The sequence below is a fragment of the Heptranchias perlo genome, chromosome 7 (genome assembly GCF_035084215.1).
Source record: "Heptranchias perlo isolate sHepPer1 chromosome 7, sHepPer1.hap1, whole genome shotgun sequence".
Classification (NCBI taxonomy): Eukaryota; Metazoa; Chordata; class Chondrichthyes; order Hexanchiformes; family Hexanchidae; genus Heptranchias; species Heptranchias perlo.
In genome coordinates this window covers 10,477,000-10,493,214 of record NC_090331.1, presented here as the reverse complement: position 1 = coordinate 10,493,214, position 16,215 = coordinate 10,477,000, and the positions used below count along the sequence as shown (strand labels likewise).

At 47.0% G+C, this 16,215-nt stretch overlaps 1 protein-coding gene across 1 annotated transcript in view; it reads right to left on the bottom strand.

The window, feature by feature from the left end:
• Positions 1 to 6,708: 6,708 nt before the first annotated feature.
• hacd2 (3-hydroxyacyl-CoA dehydratase 2) overlaps positions 6,709 to 16,215 on the bottom strand; it is a 33,421-nt gene continuing 23,914 nt past the window's right edge. The window contains exons 5-7 of the mRNA XM_067987066.1: positions 15,466 to 15,587; positions 11,078 to 11,256; positions 6,709 to 9,364 (exon numbers count right to left, since the gene is read on the bottom strand). Of these exons, the coding sequence (XP_067843167.1) occupies positions 9,282 to 9,364; positions 11,078 to 11,256; positions 15,466 to 15,587 (384 nt within the window). The 3' untranslated portion in view covers positions 6,709 to 9,281. The remainder of the gene's footprint in view (positions 9,365 to 11,077; positions 11,257 to 15,465; positions 15,588 to 16,215) is intronic.

Sequence of the window (16,215 nt, the reverse complement as noted above, 5' to 3'; positions counted from 1 at the left end):
TTTCATCTACACTGCTTACAATGCCACCAATCTTTGTGTCATTGGCAAACTTAGATATGAGACTTTCTATGCCTTCATCTAAGTCGTTAATAAATATTGTGAATAATTGAGTCCCCAAGACAGATCCCTGCGGGACACCACTAGTCACATCCTGCCAATGTGAGTACCTTCCCATTATCCCTACTCTCTGTCGCCTTTCGCTCAGCCAACTTCCTAACCAAGTCCGTACTTTTCCCTCGATTCCATGGGCTTCTATCTTAGCTAACAGTCTCTTATGTGGGACTTTATCATATGCCTTCTGGAAGTGCATATAAATAACATCCATTGACATTCCCCTGTCCACTACTTCAGTCACCTCTTCAAAAAATTCAATCAGGTTTGTCAGGCACGACCTACCTTTCACAAATCCATGCTGGCTCTCTCTGATTAACTGAAAATTCTCGAGGTGTTCAGTCACCCTATCCTTAATTATAGACTCCAGCATTTTCCCCACAACTGATGTTAAGCTAACTGGTCTATTATTCCCTGGTTTCCCTCTCTCTCCTTTCTTAAAAAGTGGAGTGACATGTGCAATTTTCCAATCTAGAGGGTCAGTTCCTGAATCTAGAGAACATTGAAAGATTATAGTTCGGACATCTGCAATGTGCTCACCTACTTCCTTTAAAACCCTGAGATGGAAACCATCTGGTCCTGGGGATTTGTCACTCTTTAGTGCTATTATTTTCTTCATTACTGTTGTTTTACTTATGTTAATTTTTTTGAGTCCCTGGCCCCGATTCAATATTAGTTTTCTTGGGATTTCCGACATGCTATCCTCTTTTTCTACTGTAAATACTGACGCAAAGTAATTATTCAACATGTCCGCCATTTCCCCATTGTCAATGACAATATCCCCACTTTCAGTTTTTAAGGGGCCAACACTGCTCCTGACCACCCTCTTTTTCCTAATATAACTATAAAAGTTCTTTGTATCGGTTTTGATATCCCTTGCAAGTTTCTTTTCATACTCTCTTTTTGTAGCTCTTACTATCTGTTTTGTGACCCTTTGTTGATCTTTGTATCTTTCCCATACACCAGGATCTGTACCATTTTTTGCCTTTTTGTGTGCCCTTTCCTTATGTCTTATACTGTCCCTTACCTCTTTAGTTGTCCATGGCTGTTTTTTTTGGCAAGTAGAGTTCTTGCCCCTCAGGGGTATAAACCAATTCTGTATCTCGTTAAATGTTTCTTTAAACATTTCCCACTGATCATCAGTTGTTTTACCAATTAACAGATTTGCCCAGTTTACTGTGGACAGTCTCTGTCTCATCCCATTGAAGTCGGCCATCCCAAGTCTAGAATCTTAGCAGCTGATTCACTTTTATCCCTTTCAAACACTACCTTGAACTCGATCATGTTATGATCGCTATTGGATAGATGTTCACGCACAGTTAAGCTGTTAACCAAATCTGGTTCATTACTCATTACTAAATCTAGTATGGCTTGCCCCTTGTTGCCTCTAGGACATACTACTGTAGTAAACTATCCTGGACACACACGAAATTCACTACCTTCTGACAGTTGCTAGTCTGCTTTTCCCAATCTATGTGAAGGTTAAAGTCCCCCATTAAGACCACTATGCCTTTCTTACACGCTTGTCTAATCTCTGCAATTATACAATCTAGCACTTCAGAGCTGCTGCCAGGGGACCTATACACAACTCCCACTATAGTCTTAGATCCTTTCCTATTTCTCATTTCAACCCATAAGATCTCTGTTGGCTGCTTACCCCTTGTTATATCCTCCTTGATCATTGAAGTGATTTCAAATCTAATCACTAAGGCTACTCCTCTCCCTCTTCCATTTTCCCTATCTCTCCTGTAGACCTTATAACCTGGTATATTTAGTTCCCAATCCTGACCATCCTGCAGCCATGTCTCAGTAATAGCTATAATGTCATACCCTCCAATTTGAATTGGAACCTGTAGTTTATTTAATTTATTCCTTATACTCCGTGCATTTGTTTTTAGAACTCTTAGTTGGGCCACACACCCTAGCCTGACCTTCAACTTTGATGCTGGGTTAATTGCCTTACGCCTTCTAGTTTTCACTTTATCTGTAGTGCCTAAGATACACTTTATTTTTGCTACTCTACACTTTTCCCTTTCACTTGTTCTTGAACAACTGTTTGTACTATTTGTATTATAAATTTCCCCTGGGTCTTCCCCTCTCTTGCTGCTCTCAACTTTACTCCCTTCTGACTCCCCGCTCAGGTTCCCATCCCCCTACCACTCTAGTTTAAACCTTCCCCAACAGCACTAGCAAACACCCCCGCGAGGACATTGGTCCCGGTCCTGCTCGGGTGTAACCCGTCTCGCTTGTACAAGTCCCACCTTCCCCAGAACCGGTCCCAATGTCCCAAGAATCTAAATCCCTCCCTCCTACACCATCCCTGCAGCCACGCATTCATCCGGTCTATTCTCCTGTTCCTATACTCACTAGCACGTGGCACTGGTAGTAATCCTGAGATCACTCCCTTTGAGGTCCTGCTTTTTAATTTATCTCCTAACTCCTTGAATTCACCTTGCAGGACCTCATCCCTTTTTTTTTAAAGCCTATGTCGTCGATACCAATATGGACCACGACTACTGGCTGTTCACCCTCCCCTCCAGAATGCCCTGGAGCCGCTCCATGACATCCTTGACCCGAGCACCAGGGAGGCAACATACCATCCTGGAGTCACGTTTGCAGCCGCAGAAACGCCTATCTGTTCCCCTTACAATTGAATCCCCTATCAATATAGCCCTGCCACTCTTCTTCCTCCCCTCCTGTGCAGTAGAGCCACCCGTGGTGCCACGAACTTGGCTCTTGCTGCTTTCCCCTGATAAGCCATCTCCCCCAACAGTATCCAAAGTGGTATATCTGTTTGAGAGGGAGATGGCTCCAGGGGACTTCTGCTGTACCTGCCCAGTCCTTTTACTCTGCCTGGCGGTCACCCATTTCCTTTCTACCTGCGTAATCTTTACCTGCAATATGACCACCTCACTGAATGTGCTATCCACGATAGTCTCAGCATCACGGATGCTCCACAGTGAATCCACCCGCAGCTCCATCTCCGAAATGCGGTTAGCCAGTTGCTGTAGCTGGACACACTTCCTGCACACATGGTCGCCAGGGACACTGGTAGTGTCCATGACTTCCCACATAGTACAGGAGGAGCATATCACGGGTGCGAGCTGTGCTGCCATGACTTGCCTTAGATTTACACTGCGTTCACCTCTCAGACTCTCCTCCCACTCTCGGACTGTCCTTTTACACTGTGCTCACCTCTCGGACTCTCCTGCCTCACCTGTGACGTCGCACAGTAGTTTTCTCTTGTTGCAGGTCTGCTGCTGCTTTTATCCCCACTCTGTCTTCTGCTGCTCAGGTCCGCCGCCGCTCTGCGGAAAAAAAGTTAGGAAAAGCAAGGCAAAGCAGCACCTCCTTCCCCCACTTCACCGAACTCCCACACTCACCAAACTCTCAGCTGTACTCTGTGCTCCGTTGCACTCAGTCAGGGGAACTTGGAGGAGTTGGTGTTCCCATACACCTGCTGCCCTTGTCATTCTAGGTGCTGTAGGTCGCGGGTTTGAGAGGTGCTGTTGAAGAAGTCTTGGCGAGTTGCTGCAGTGCATCCTGTAGATGGTGCACACTGCAGCAAAGGTACGCCGGCGATGGAGGGAGGGGATGTTTAAGCAAGTGGACGGGGTGCCGATTAAGCGGACTGCTTTGTGCTGGATGGTGACGAGCTTCTTGAGTGTTGTTGCAGCTGCACCCATCCAGGCAAGTGGAGAGTATTCCATCGCACTCCTGACTTGTGCCTTGTAGATGGTGGAGGCGCTTTGGGGAGTCAGGAGGTGAGTCACTTGCCACAGAATACCCAGCCTCTGATCTGCTCTAGCAGCCACAGTATTTATATGGCTGGTCCAATTGAAATTCTGGTCAGTGGTGACCTCCAGAATGTTGATGGTGGGGAACTAAGCAATGGTAATGCCATTGTCAAGGAGTGGGGTGGGTGATTAGGCTCTCTTTTGTTGGAGATGGTCATTGCCTGGCACTTGTGTGGCACGAATGCTACTTGACACTTACCAGCTTAAGTCTGCATGTTGTCCAGATCTCGCTGTATGCAGGCACGGACTGCTTCATTATCTGAGGAATTGCAAATGGAGCTGAACACTGTGTAATCATCAGCGAACAGCCCCACTTCTGACCTTATGATGGAGGGACGGTCATTGATGAAGCAGCTGAAAATGTTTGGGCCTGGGAAGCTGCCCTGAGGAACTCCTGCAGCGATGTCCTGGGGCTGAGATGATTGGCTTCCAACCACAACCATCTTCCTTTGTGCCAGGTCTGATTCTAGTCATTGGAGAGTTTCCCCCCGATTCCCATTGGCTTCAGTTTTACTAAGGCTCCTCGGTACCACAATGGGTCGAATTCTGCCTTGATGTCAAGGGCAGTCACTCTCACCTCACTTCTTGGATTCAGCTCTCGTGTCCAAGTCAGCTTATTGGTGAGTAAGTGCCACTTGATAGCAGCGTTGGTGACTCTTTCCATCACATAGCTGTTGATTGAGAGTATGCTGATAGGGCAGTAATTGGCCAGGTTGGATTTGTTCTGCAATGTGTGGACAGAGTATACCTGAGCAATTTTCCACATTGCCGGGTAGATGCCAGTGTTGTAGCTGCAATGGAACAGCTTGGCGAGGGGCACGGCTAGTTCTGGAGCTCTTCACGATAGCCGGGGTGTAGTCGGGGCCCGTAGCCTTTGCTGTGTCCACTGCACTCAGCCGTTTCTTGATGCCACGTGAAGTGAATCTGATTGGTTGAAGACTGTGATGGTGGGGACCTCGGGCGGAGGCCGAGAAGAATCATCCACTCAGCCGTTCTGGCTGAAGATGGTTGTGAACGCTTCAGTCTTGTCTTTTGCACTCGTGCGCTGGGCTCCGCCATCCTTGAGGATGGGTCTATTCATTGAGCCTTCTCTTCCCGTTAGTTGCTCAATTGTCCCTCATTCGCGACTGGATGTGGTAGGACTGCAGAGCTTTGACCTGTTGGTTATGGGAATCACTCAGCTTTGCCTACAGCACATAGTCCTATGTTGTAGCTTAACCTGGTTGGCACCTCAGCCTGGTGCTATTCCTGGCATGCTCTTCTACACTCCTCATTGAACCAAGGTTGCTCACTTAGCTTTATGGTGATGGAGGAGCGAGGGATATGCCAGGCCATGAAGTTACAGATTGTGGTGGGATACAATTCTGCTGCTGCTGGTGGCCCACATCGCTTCACCGATGCCCAGTTTTGAGCTGCTACTCGATCCTACTGAGTACAGTGGTAGCGCCACACAACACGATGTAGTCAGTGTGAAGATGGGAGTTGGTCTGCACAAGAGCTGTGTGGTGCCGACCAAGAGCGCCACAAACAGACGCAGCCACGACAGATAGATTGATGAGGATGCGGTCAAATAGGTTATTCCCTCGTGTTGGTTTTCTCACCAGCAGCCGCAAGCCCAGTCTGGCAGCTATGTCCTTCAGGACTTGGCTAGCTCAGTCAGAGGTGTCGCCTCATCAGATGAGATGTTAAACCAAGGTCCCGGTTGCCCTCTCAGATGATGTCAGAGTTCTTCTGCCCAACATTTATTCCTCAACCAAGATCTCTAAAACAGATCATCTGGTCATTTATCTCTCTATTGTTTGTGGGATCTTGCTGTGCACAAATTGGCTGGTGTGTTTCCTTACAACAGGGCTACACTTCAAAAAGTACTTCATTGGCTATAAAGCACTTTGGGCTAATGAAAGGTGCTATATAAATGCAAGTTCTTTGTTTTCTTTCACCCAGTTTCCCTTCCTGGCTCCTACGGCAGCTGACATTGTAAATGGTTCCCTCTCAAGTACTGTCCCAATCACTTATAAAACTGCTGTCACTCTCCTCACCCACGGTGGACCCCTCCCTCCTCGCAAACTACTGCTCGATCACTAACGTCCCTTTCTTCCCCAAACTCTTATGTTTAAATCTCTCCAACCAGGTTTCCGCCCCTGCTACAACACTGAAACCACCTAATTCAAGTTAAAAATCTCCTGTGACTAATTGTACTGCATTTGCCCACCTCATCCTTCCTGCAGAGTTTGACATGGTCGACTGCATCATCCTCCTCCGCCGCCTCCTCTCCTCCGTTGTCCAGCTTAGTGGGACTGCCCTCTTATACCCATCTCCAGCAATGGCTTCTCACCATTGCTCCTGCTCTCCTAGCCCGTCTCCCATCTTCCAACGCTCGTAAACTTCAGCTGTTCCAAACTCTGCTGCCCTATTAGCGTACACCAAGTCCCGCTCACCCATCACGCCGGTCCTTGCTGACCTACATAGTCTCCTGGTTCCCTCAACGTCTCCCATTTAAAACGATCATTCTCCCTTCATGGCATTGCCCCACCTCCAGCCCTACGTGGCCCAGAATTCTCCACTCCTCCGACTCTAGCCCCTTGTGCAACCCCATCTCCTTTGGCCACATATCCAGGCTCTGGAATTCCCTCCGTAATTCCTTCCATCTCCCTCTCCTCTTTGACCAACCTTTTGGCTCGGCATTCATTTTTTGTCTGATTACACCTCTGTAAAGCACCTTGTGGTGTTTTTCCATATTAAAAGGCACTATATAATTAGCAGCCCCAAACCCGAAAAAAAATTGCAGCAACACATGCGATTTCTGAGAAGTCGTTTAGTTAGCAGGTCATTAATTACAGAAAAAAAACAGCCAATGTCCTTGCTTAAGAAAAATTTCGCTCCCTTCGCATTGTGCAGAATACATGATCAACCACCACCCCAAACCACAGAAGTATCCAACTCCACTGTTAAAGGGGAGAGAGAATTTCAATGCGCAAAGCAGTGGAATAGTTGGAAGTTTGGTAATTTTTTTTTGGATTTTATTTTTGCTGTGGTGACCCTCAAGTTAGGTCTCCATACCCGCTAGGCCACTCTATTGAAATCAATTATGGGGACCATCACAGAGTGGCTCCAGTGAAAACTCTGCAACTTCAAACTGGCCTACGGTCCTGGTGCGCGGCCCCTTTAAATACAGGCCCGTGCTCTTGCTTCAAGCGCACCACTCAAGTTGCAGGATGGAGCCGACGTTTCAACGAACCTCTTACTCTACGAATAACGGTCAGTGACGTCGCTGCTGTTTCACAAGAGTTTATTACCATGGGCAGGCGCATCTTTTGAGCCGATCTGTGCTGAGGGCAACCGTGCAAACTCAAGTGTGTTTCTTTAAACTCAGGATCTAGACTACGCTACCATTGGCAACAGCACCGCTACATCGCCAAGACAACTTAAAAAGGTTAAAGCAAAACCTCGTCTACAGGGCCTGGTGACTACTGTATAACAAAGCATGAGCTAACAGGAACCTCGCGGTTTAAGAGACAAAATGTACGTTAATGGAAATCATGCTCATTTTTCTTTAAGAGGGGATTGACAAATTGGCGAACAACGATTAATAGCGTCACAGCAATCAGTTACTTTCTCCCCGCTCCCCCTCACATCCACCAAGAGACGGAAAAAGTTTCATTACAAATGTCTGCATGCAAAAAAAAAAGTGCAAACTTGGGAATGCTAAGAGTTTAAATCCTTAATTACAAAGAGCAATCCCTAATATACAAAAAGAACCCATCGAGATCTGTGGAGCATAGGCCGAGCCACAAATGCTCTTAAATCTTTTGTTAAAAAGTTATTTTTTTTTAAGCACAACACGTGATTCAGTTAGAGGCCAAGCAGCCAAGTTAAAAATTGGGGAGGAGTAATCGATCTGTTGAATTTTATTACAAACTGACCATTTGAGTTGGGATTGGCCAGCATTGCTGGAAAGCTGCAATCACGATTCCAGTTGGGTTCTTGTAAAGAAGTAGTGGTCAGATTTGTTGCACCACAAACCGTACACATTCTTCTGACGCAAAAAAAAAAAGCCAAACAGAACAGTCTTATAGTCGTTGGGTAGAAGATGGGGAAATAGGCAGAGGGGGAAAAGAAAACAAACAGGCCACACAGTACAGTTCCCAACAACGGTTTGTCAACAAAAAGCATGGTCAGGGATACCAGTGGTATCGCCAGCCTAGGGTTGCCAACCCTCCAGGATTGCCCTGGACTCTCCAGGAATTAAAGACTAATCTTCAGAACATTGCTGAGCGCAAAACCTGGGAGAAAAATCATAGGGGCATAAAAAATGTTTTTCTTTGAACACTTTTGTTTATTAGTTCTAAAAATATCAAATATGGGGAAAAAAAGGCTGTTTGACTGACAGTCAACAATCATGCAATTGGGTAATGAGTCTACTCGTTTTCCGATTGGTCGTGGGAAGGCGGTGCACTGCATCACTGCATGTATGGGTGTGTTGGGCGACCAATGGCGGCGAGGGGGGGTGGGAGGCAAGAGGTCATGTGATGACACCTCCAGGAATATGTCCAACCAGAGTTGGCAACCCGACATCAGTCTCAAACCAAAGACCAGCCCGACGGTGGGAACTGTCTGCTTGGCTACACATCCGAGCAAAGCCGGCTACTTGTTAAAGTTCTGCAGGGCAGCCATAACACCACTTCACCTCAACATCCTTTAAAAGGATATCTCCTTCCCCTTCTGGGTATCAGCCCCAACAACATGGCCCTGTTGCCAAGATTTCCTGAAGACCACTTGTACACTGAAGGAGTAATGTCGATGGAAGATGAATGGGCACTGGCCAGCCTCAATGGTGCTCTTCAATATATAGGATCCAACCTCTGGACACCCAGACTTTTAATAGGTCTCACGAGTTGCGGTTAGATCTCAACTTGCAACAAAACCCACAGAGCTAGACTCCCTTCTGGCTCTGGGAATCGAGGGGACTCTGCCGTCCCATGGAGCACAATCCGGAAATAATGCAAGTAGAAGAAGGTGACGCATGGAATTCGGGCTCCATTTGAACTCCGCTCCCCAGGGCCCTTTATGACAATATGACTATAAGAAACAAGAAGTTCCCACTTTACGCCACACCTCTCTGAAGACATTGGAAGTACAATTCATTCTTTGGAGGCCCCCCCACCCCACTTTCAGTCAGCCAACAAAAAAGCGACACCACCCCCTTTAAGTGTCGAACACTGATCACAAAGTGGTCTAATAGAAACCATGGAAATCACATCGGTCGAGTTCATCGGACGGAAGCGCACAATCCGGCGGAAACGGAGATCAGCTGATTTGAGGTAAGGTGACCGCCCTCTCCCCCCCACCCCCACCCCATGAAGGCGGCTGCAGCTACTCGCTCTTCTTGCTCTGTTCTCCGGTGGCCAACACCTTCCTCCTCTGGCGAAGCATGTGGAAATAGAGCTGTGGAAAAACTGATTCAGAAAGAATGAGTTAGTGTGGGAGGGGTCTGCGGGGAAAGGGGAGAGGAGATAACATTTTCAGGTTAAATTTCTTACAATCCTCCGAACACGGCATGTTCTACTTTGGGGTTTCACCTCCCCACTTTCACCACATAACTTTCTGCCCTCATCCCTTGAAGGTATAAATTTAAGGCTATCAGAAAAATTAAAAGGGACACAGACACAGATTCAAAATAGTTGGCAAAAACGCCAGAGACTAGGAGAATTTTGTTTTAACGCAGCAAATTGTTTTGATCTGGAATGATGCACTGCCTGAGAGGGCGGTGGAAGCAGATTCAATAGTAACTTTCAAAAGGGAATTGGATAAATACTTGGAAAGGAAAAAATTTCAGGGTTATGAGGAAAGAGCAGGAAAGTGGGACTGATTAGAAAGCTCTTTCAAAGAGCCGGCACAGGCACAATGGGCCGAATGGCCTCCTTCTGTGCCGTGAGATTCTGTAGAAGGAAATATTTCTTTACACAGAGGGTGCAATTCTCGGCCACAAACCGTTGCTGAAGCCAAGTCCATTAATTCTTTTTAAAACAAATTTAATAGTTGCTTGAAAGGAAGGAGTCGTAAAAGGGTGTGATAAGAAGAATGGGATTAGGGTGGCTCACACAGAAAAAACACTGGTGCAGACTTGATGGGCTGAATGGCCCATTTCTGTACTGTAACATTCCCCGGTTGTCTCTTGCTGGAGCACAATTCCAGTCCTCTGGTACCCCACCCAAGTGACCGTTCTTCACGCACGAGCCTAGACAGTACGCACCCCGCCGGGCTATTGGACCACAGAGTGCATCACAGCCAAGCTCAGCACGCTCCTCGCCTTCCAGCACAGGTAACTGGGTAACGATCGGGAGCTGAAACGCCGGCTGAGTTATCCTCTCCCCTAGTGCAGGGGGTACAGAGCCCGAGAGCAGCACCCCCACCTCGACTGTTACCTCGAGGAGGGATCAGCCAACAAGGTCTGAAACCAAACCTGCAGCCTGCCTCCTTCCCCTCCTTCCAAGCAGCTGTTTGGAGTGTAGGGAGAAGCCAGCGGCAAATTTACCAGAGAATTTTTGCCACTTTGCGGTGCCAGTCTCCTTCACCGTACGATAAAAAGGTCTTAGAGGGAGCAAAGATTTACTAGAATGGTACCAGGGATGGGAGACTTCAGTTACTGGCAGAGGCTAGAGAAGCTGGGATTGTTCTCCTTAGAACAGAGAAGGTTAAGGGGGTAATTTAATAGATTTTTTCAAAATCATGAAGGGTTTCGATAACGTAAATAAGGAGAAACTGTTTCCAGTGGCAGAGGCCACAGATTTAAGGTTATTGGCAAGAGAACTGGGGCGGAGGGGGGGGGGGGGGGGGGGGAGAGGAGAATTTTTTTTAAACCCAGAGAATTGTTAATGATCTGGAATGCACTGCCTGAAAGGGCGGTGGAAGCAGATTCAATAATAACTTTCAAAAGGGAATTGGAGAAATACTTGAAGGAAAAATTTACAGGGCTATGGGGAAAGAGCAGGGGAGTGGGACTAATTGGATAGCTCTTTCAAAGAGTCGGCACAGGCACTATGGGCCGAATGGCCTCCTTCTGTGCAGTGTGATTCTATGAAAACCAGTTTGCACTGGTATTATATTGAGCCTAATAGATGTTCAGCCATTTGATATCCCAACAAGGATCAACATGTTTGTTTACTTACGTGGAATATAGGAAATCATGACCAGGATCAGGACTGTGTAATAGTCGAAGGAGATGTTGTACTTGTTTGGCAGGGTTACCGAATACAAGCCAGTCTTTCGAACGTGAGGCAGTGCTGCGTATATGGTCAGCAGCTCCCCTGTGACGCCCATTGGATACAGTGCGATAAACAGCGTATACCTAAGTGGGAAGGGGAAGCGGAGAGCTTTTAAACAAAACGTTAAATCGTGCATTTCATAACAAACTCTGTTCCCAGGGTTATGGTTTCGACACACACTACATCCCGTTCCCAGGGTTATGGTTTCGACACACACTACATCCCGATCCCAGGGTTATGGTTTCTGCACACACTGCATCCCGATCCCAGGGTTATGGTTTCTGCACACACTACATCCCGTTCCCAGGGTTATGGTTTCTGCACACACGACATCCCGTTCCCAGGGTTACGGTTTCTGCACACACTACATCCCGTTCCCAGGGTTATGGTTTCTGCACACACTACATCCCGTTCCCAGGGTTACGGTTTCTGCACACACTACATCCCGTTCCCAGGGTTACGGTCTGCACAGAAACCACACCCCGTTCAGATGCAAGGGCCACAACATGCGGTCAGGGCTCTCTCTCAGCAACATACTAAACGCAAGGCTGCCATCAAGGACAACATTCAGGCAAGGAAACAGTGGCGACTGCAGCTTAACAAAAAGGAGACTGCATCCCTTTACCTGACCATCCACAGGATTAGAGTTTGAGTTTAAGAATGCGAACTAGGATTCTGAGGCAGATTTAGATATCCATGGGACAAGGGGGAAAGATGTGAGGGGAGGAAGATAAAGGGTTGTATCAAATCCCCAGAGGAGTTGGCACATATGTGGAAGACACTAGTTGATATACAAAATGGTCTACATTGTTTGAGTCTGAAAGGTCCCTGTCTTTTGGATGAGACGTTAAACAGAGTCTGCCCTCTCAGGCGGACGTAAAAGATCCCATGGCACTATTCGAAGAACGGGGGAGTTCTCCCCGGTGTGCTGGCCAATATTTAGCCCTCAATCAACACCACTGGAAAACAGATTATCAGGTCAATATCACATTGCTGTTTGTGGGACCTTGCTGTATGCAAATTGGCTGCCGTGTTTCCTTACATTACAACAGTGACTATACTTCAAAAGTACTTAATTGGCTGTAAAGCACTTTTGGACGTCCTGAGGTCGTGAAAGGCGTTATATAAACGGCAAGTTCTTTCTTTCTCTCATTATTGCCGAGTTTTACATTTTGGAACTGCTGGTCAATGATAGCCGGGGAGCAGACACCTTGGTGTAGAACTGTCCCTTCAGTCGCAAATGCTACATTGTGGTCACAGGCCCATTTGCAATGTCTCAGGAGATTGAAAATTAAACTTTTCTGATCTGTATGGGATTCTACACTATAGGTCTCTTCTGCCCCCATGGGCAGACGTCATAGAATCAGAGCGCAAAAGGAGGCCATTCGGCCCATCGTGCCTGTGCCAGCTCTTGAAAATAGCTATCCAATTAGTCCCACTTCCTCTGCTCTTTTCCCCATAGCCCTGCAAATTGTTCCTTTTCAAGCATACATCCAATTCCCCTTTGAAAGTGTTTACATGTCTCTTGGACCATCTCCAGGCACTTCACATGTAGTAAAATCACTTTGTAGGACAGTGACATATGCAAACATAACAGCCACAAAAAGTAATGAGTTGAACGACCAATTAATCTGTTTTTGGTGTTGTTTGAGGGATAGATTAAGCCAGGACACCAAGAGAATGCTGCTCATCTTCAAATAATGCCATGGGATCTTTTACACCCACCTGAACAGGCAGGGAGGGCTTCAGTTTAACATCTCCTCTGACAGACGACACCCCTGCAACAACACATCGCTCCCTCATTGATATGCTGATAGGGTTAGATGAAGTCGGGAGGGAAGAGGCTCGTGTGGAGCATAAACACCGGCACGGACCTGTTGGGTCGAATGGCCTGTTTCTGTGCTGTACATTCTATGTAATTCCTGTACTGGAGCGTCCGCCTAGATTACGTGCTCGAGTGCTGAAGTTGGGCTTAAACCCACTGCCTTCTGACTCGATGCGAGATAAGCTAAGCCAACAGTAAGACTGAATGGTGTCCTTTAGCAGTTAAACTCCTGAAATTTGTACAGTGAAAAAGATGTAGTGCCTGGGTAAATATGCACTATTTCCTCCTTATTACTAAATAATTATGTTTTTAAAAAAAATATTAAGTCTGAATACAGTTTAGGTTTAATAGAGTGACTCAATTTACCTTAAATAGTGCCTTGTCACATCTCAGAGGTCCTAAATTTAAATCCTAGATTTACAAAGATGATACCAGAACTGAGAAATTATACCAATCAGGAAAGACTGAACAGGCTGGGGCTCTTTTCTCTAGAAGAGAGAGAGAGATGAACTGATAGAGGTCTTTAAAATTATGAAGGTGTTCAATAGGGTAGACTTAGAGATGTTTCCACTTGTGGGGGAGTCCAAAACTAGGGGCCATAAATATAAGATAGGTCACTAACAAATCCAATGGGGAATTCAGGAGAAACTTCTTTATCCAGAGAGTGGCGAGAATGTGGAACTCGCTATCACAAGGAGTAGTTGAGGCGACTAGCATAGATTAAGAGGAAGCTAGATAAACACGAGGGAGAATGGAATAGAAGGATATGCTTAAAGGGTTAGATGAAGTAGGGAGGGAGCATAGACCTGTTGGGCTGAATGGCCCGTTTCTGTGCTGTGAAATTCTATGTAAAGAACTTTGCAGACAACAAATTACTCTAAAGTGCAGCGACTTGGGGATTCAACCACCATTATTTCCCCATCTGCCACCCCCTCCCCCCATAAAGCACACAGACAACAGAGAGGCTCAGCAGCGGTTAATGTTAAACTGCTTGCCTTGTGAGTAAACGACCGCAGTTATGGGCTCCGGTTATTTCGACATTCCTCACTCAACACAAGACGAGCAGCGAATGGTCAGAAAACAAAACCATGCTACTTCTCCACGCGCATACACACACACATACACTAAGATAACTCCTGTCTTACAGCGTCTCTTGCAGACGGGGGCTGTGGGTTATATTCTGGGGGAGAGAGGGGGCAGTGCGAGGCACCCTCCTCGCACCTTTCACCCCACTTTTTCTATCTACGTTACAGAAAGCTGCAAAGACAAGAGAAGAACAAAAAAAACACAAAACGAACGGCAAATGCTTGGAAATACACGGCAGGTCGTCAGCATGTAAATAAGAAAACAAAACCCAGGATGACGTCTCAGGTACGGTTCCGGTGAGAGGTCTGCTCCCAGGGTGTTAAACCCTCTCTTCTCCGTCAGCTGCTGGCAGGCCTGTGTATTTTCATCAGTTTATGTTATTACCGCAGACGGCCGCAATTTTACTAGACTAAAAAGAAAAGAGACGAGATGGAACAGAGAGTGGGGCTACATCTGTTGGTCAGAGTTAACTGTGGGGGGGGAATGGGAACAGATGGACGGCCACCAGACCTTTTAACTTTTCACCGAGGTCCGGTCTCAAATACATGACACAGACGTACAGTAAAATGGCAAGTAAACACGCACGCATGGCCATTCCTCATGCGTGAGCCTAGACGGTCAGCAGGATATTTGACCAAGGGTGCGTCACAGCCATGGCCAATCCTGACGTCACCCATCCTCCACTTTCAGCAGAGGTTACTGGACAGCGATCAGGAGGTGGGGGGTGGGGGGTGGGGGGGGGGCTTGGCTGATGGTGCCGACCACACCCCCCCCCCCCCATCCTAATTGAAGCACCAAAACCCAGTTGTGTCATCAATTCGGCAGACAGCAAGGGTCAAATCTGGGATTTCCCTGGCTCAGTAACTTGGTGGGTGAACACACTGGACCACTGGGTACCCCCAACAATGCCCAATTCCCTAACCTGAAGCCTCCGATTCTTGTGGGGGTACGTTTCCTTCGACATTGGCCTCCCCCCTGTAGCCTGCCCTTAGTGGCAGTTCTACAGGTTTGACTCAGAATGAACCGAGCCGTCCATAGACATGTGCGTCACCGAAATGCACCCCTAACTTGCGTCAACGAAACAGCTCTAAAGACTCAGAGTGGTGGGTTTTTGTGGGATGACAGTTACACAACTTTTTGTTTTTGGACAGATAATAAATAACCATGAAAAAAAAATGTTGAGACGTTAAGATTACACTCAACAAAAAGTACCCCATTAACTTCCCCCTTCCTCTTTAAAAGCAGCTGCTATTCAAGGAACTACGGTACCAAACGCGAAGGCGAGGGCAACGGTGGAACGGGGTATTAGCTTTGTGTGCCGCCCCCCCCCCCGCCGACCGGTGTGCAGCGACAAGCGGAACTCTCTTTGGCGAGATGTTACCTGGCCCATTTGATCAGGTAGGGCAGGTGGTTCAGGAGGCTGAAGGTGTAAAAGGAATAACGCACGATCTCAGTCAGCGTCCATGCGGCGACGAACAGGAGCACGCTGTCCTCACTCTGTACCTGAGGAGCACAAAAAGTGAAAAAAAAAGCAACAGCAGCAACAACACTTTGTACTGACACTCAGCGAGATTCACTGAACCTGCACACAACATTTACTCAAATAAGGCACGGTACTGTAGTGATTACAGTGATAGACTTGCAATTCACGAAATCGCACAGCACAGAAGGCGGCCATTTGGCCCGTCGTACCTGTGTCGGCTCTTTGAAAGAGCTATCCAATTAGTCCCACTCCCTCTGCTCTTTCCCCACAGCCTTGTAATTTCTTTTCTTTGAGTATTTATTCAATTCCCTTTTGAAAGTTACTATTGAATCTGCTTTCACCACCCTTTCCAGATCAGAACAACTTGCTGCGTTAAAAAAAAAGGGTCTCCTCATCTCCCCCTCCGGTTCTTTTGCCGATTACCTGTGTCCTCTGGTTACCGACCCTCCCACCGTTGGAAACAGTTTCTCCCTATTTACTCTATCAAAACCCTTCATAATTCAGAGTTCAAATCTCACTATGGCCAAGTTGCGAAGCTGAATTCTGGAGAAGAAAAAAAAATGACCATGAAAGCTGCCAGATTGTCAAATCGAAACACAAATGGTTCACACTAATGGCACTCTGATGACTCTAGTCTCACGCGATGTG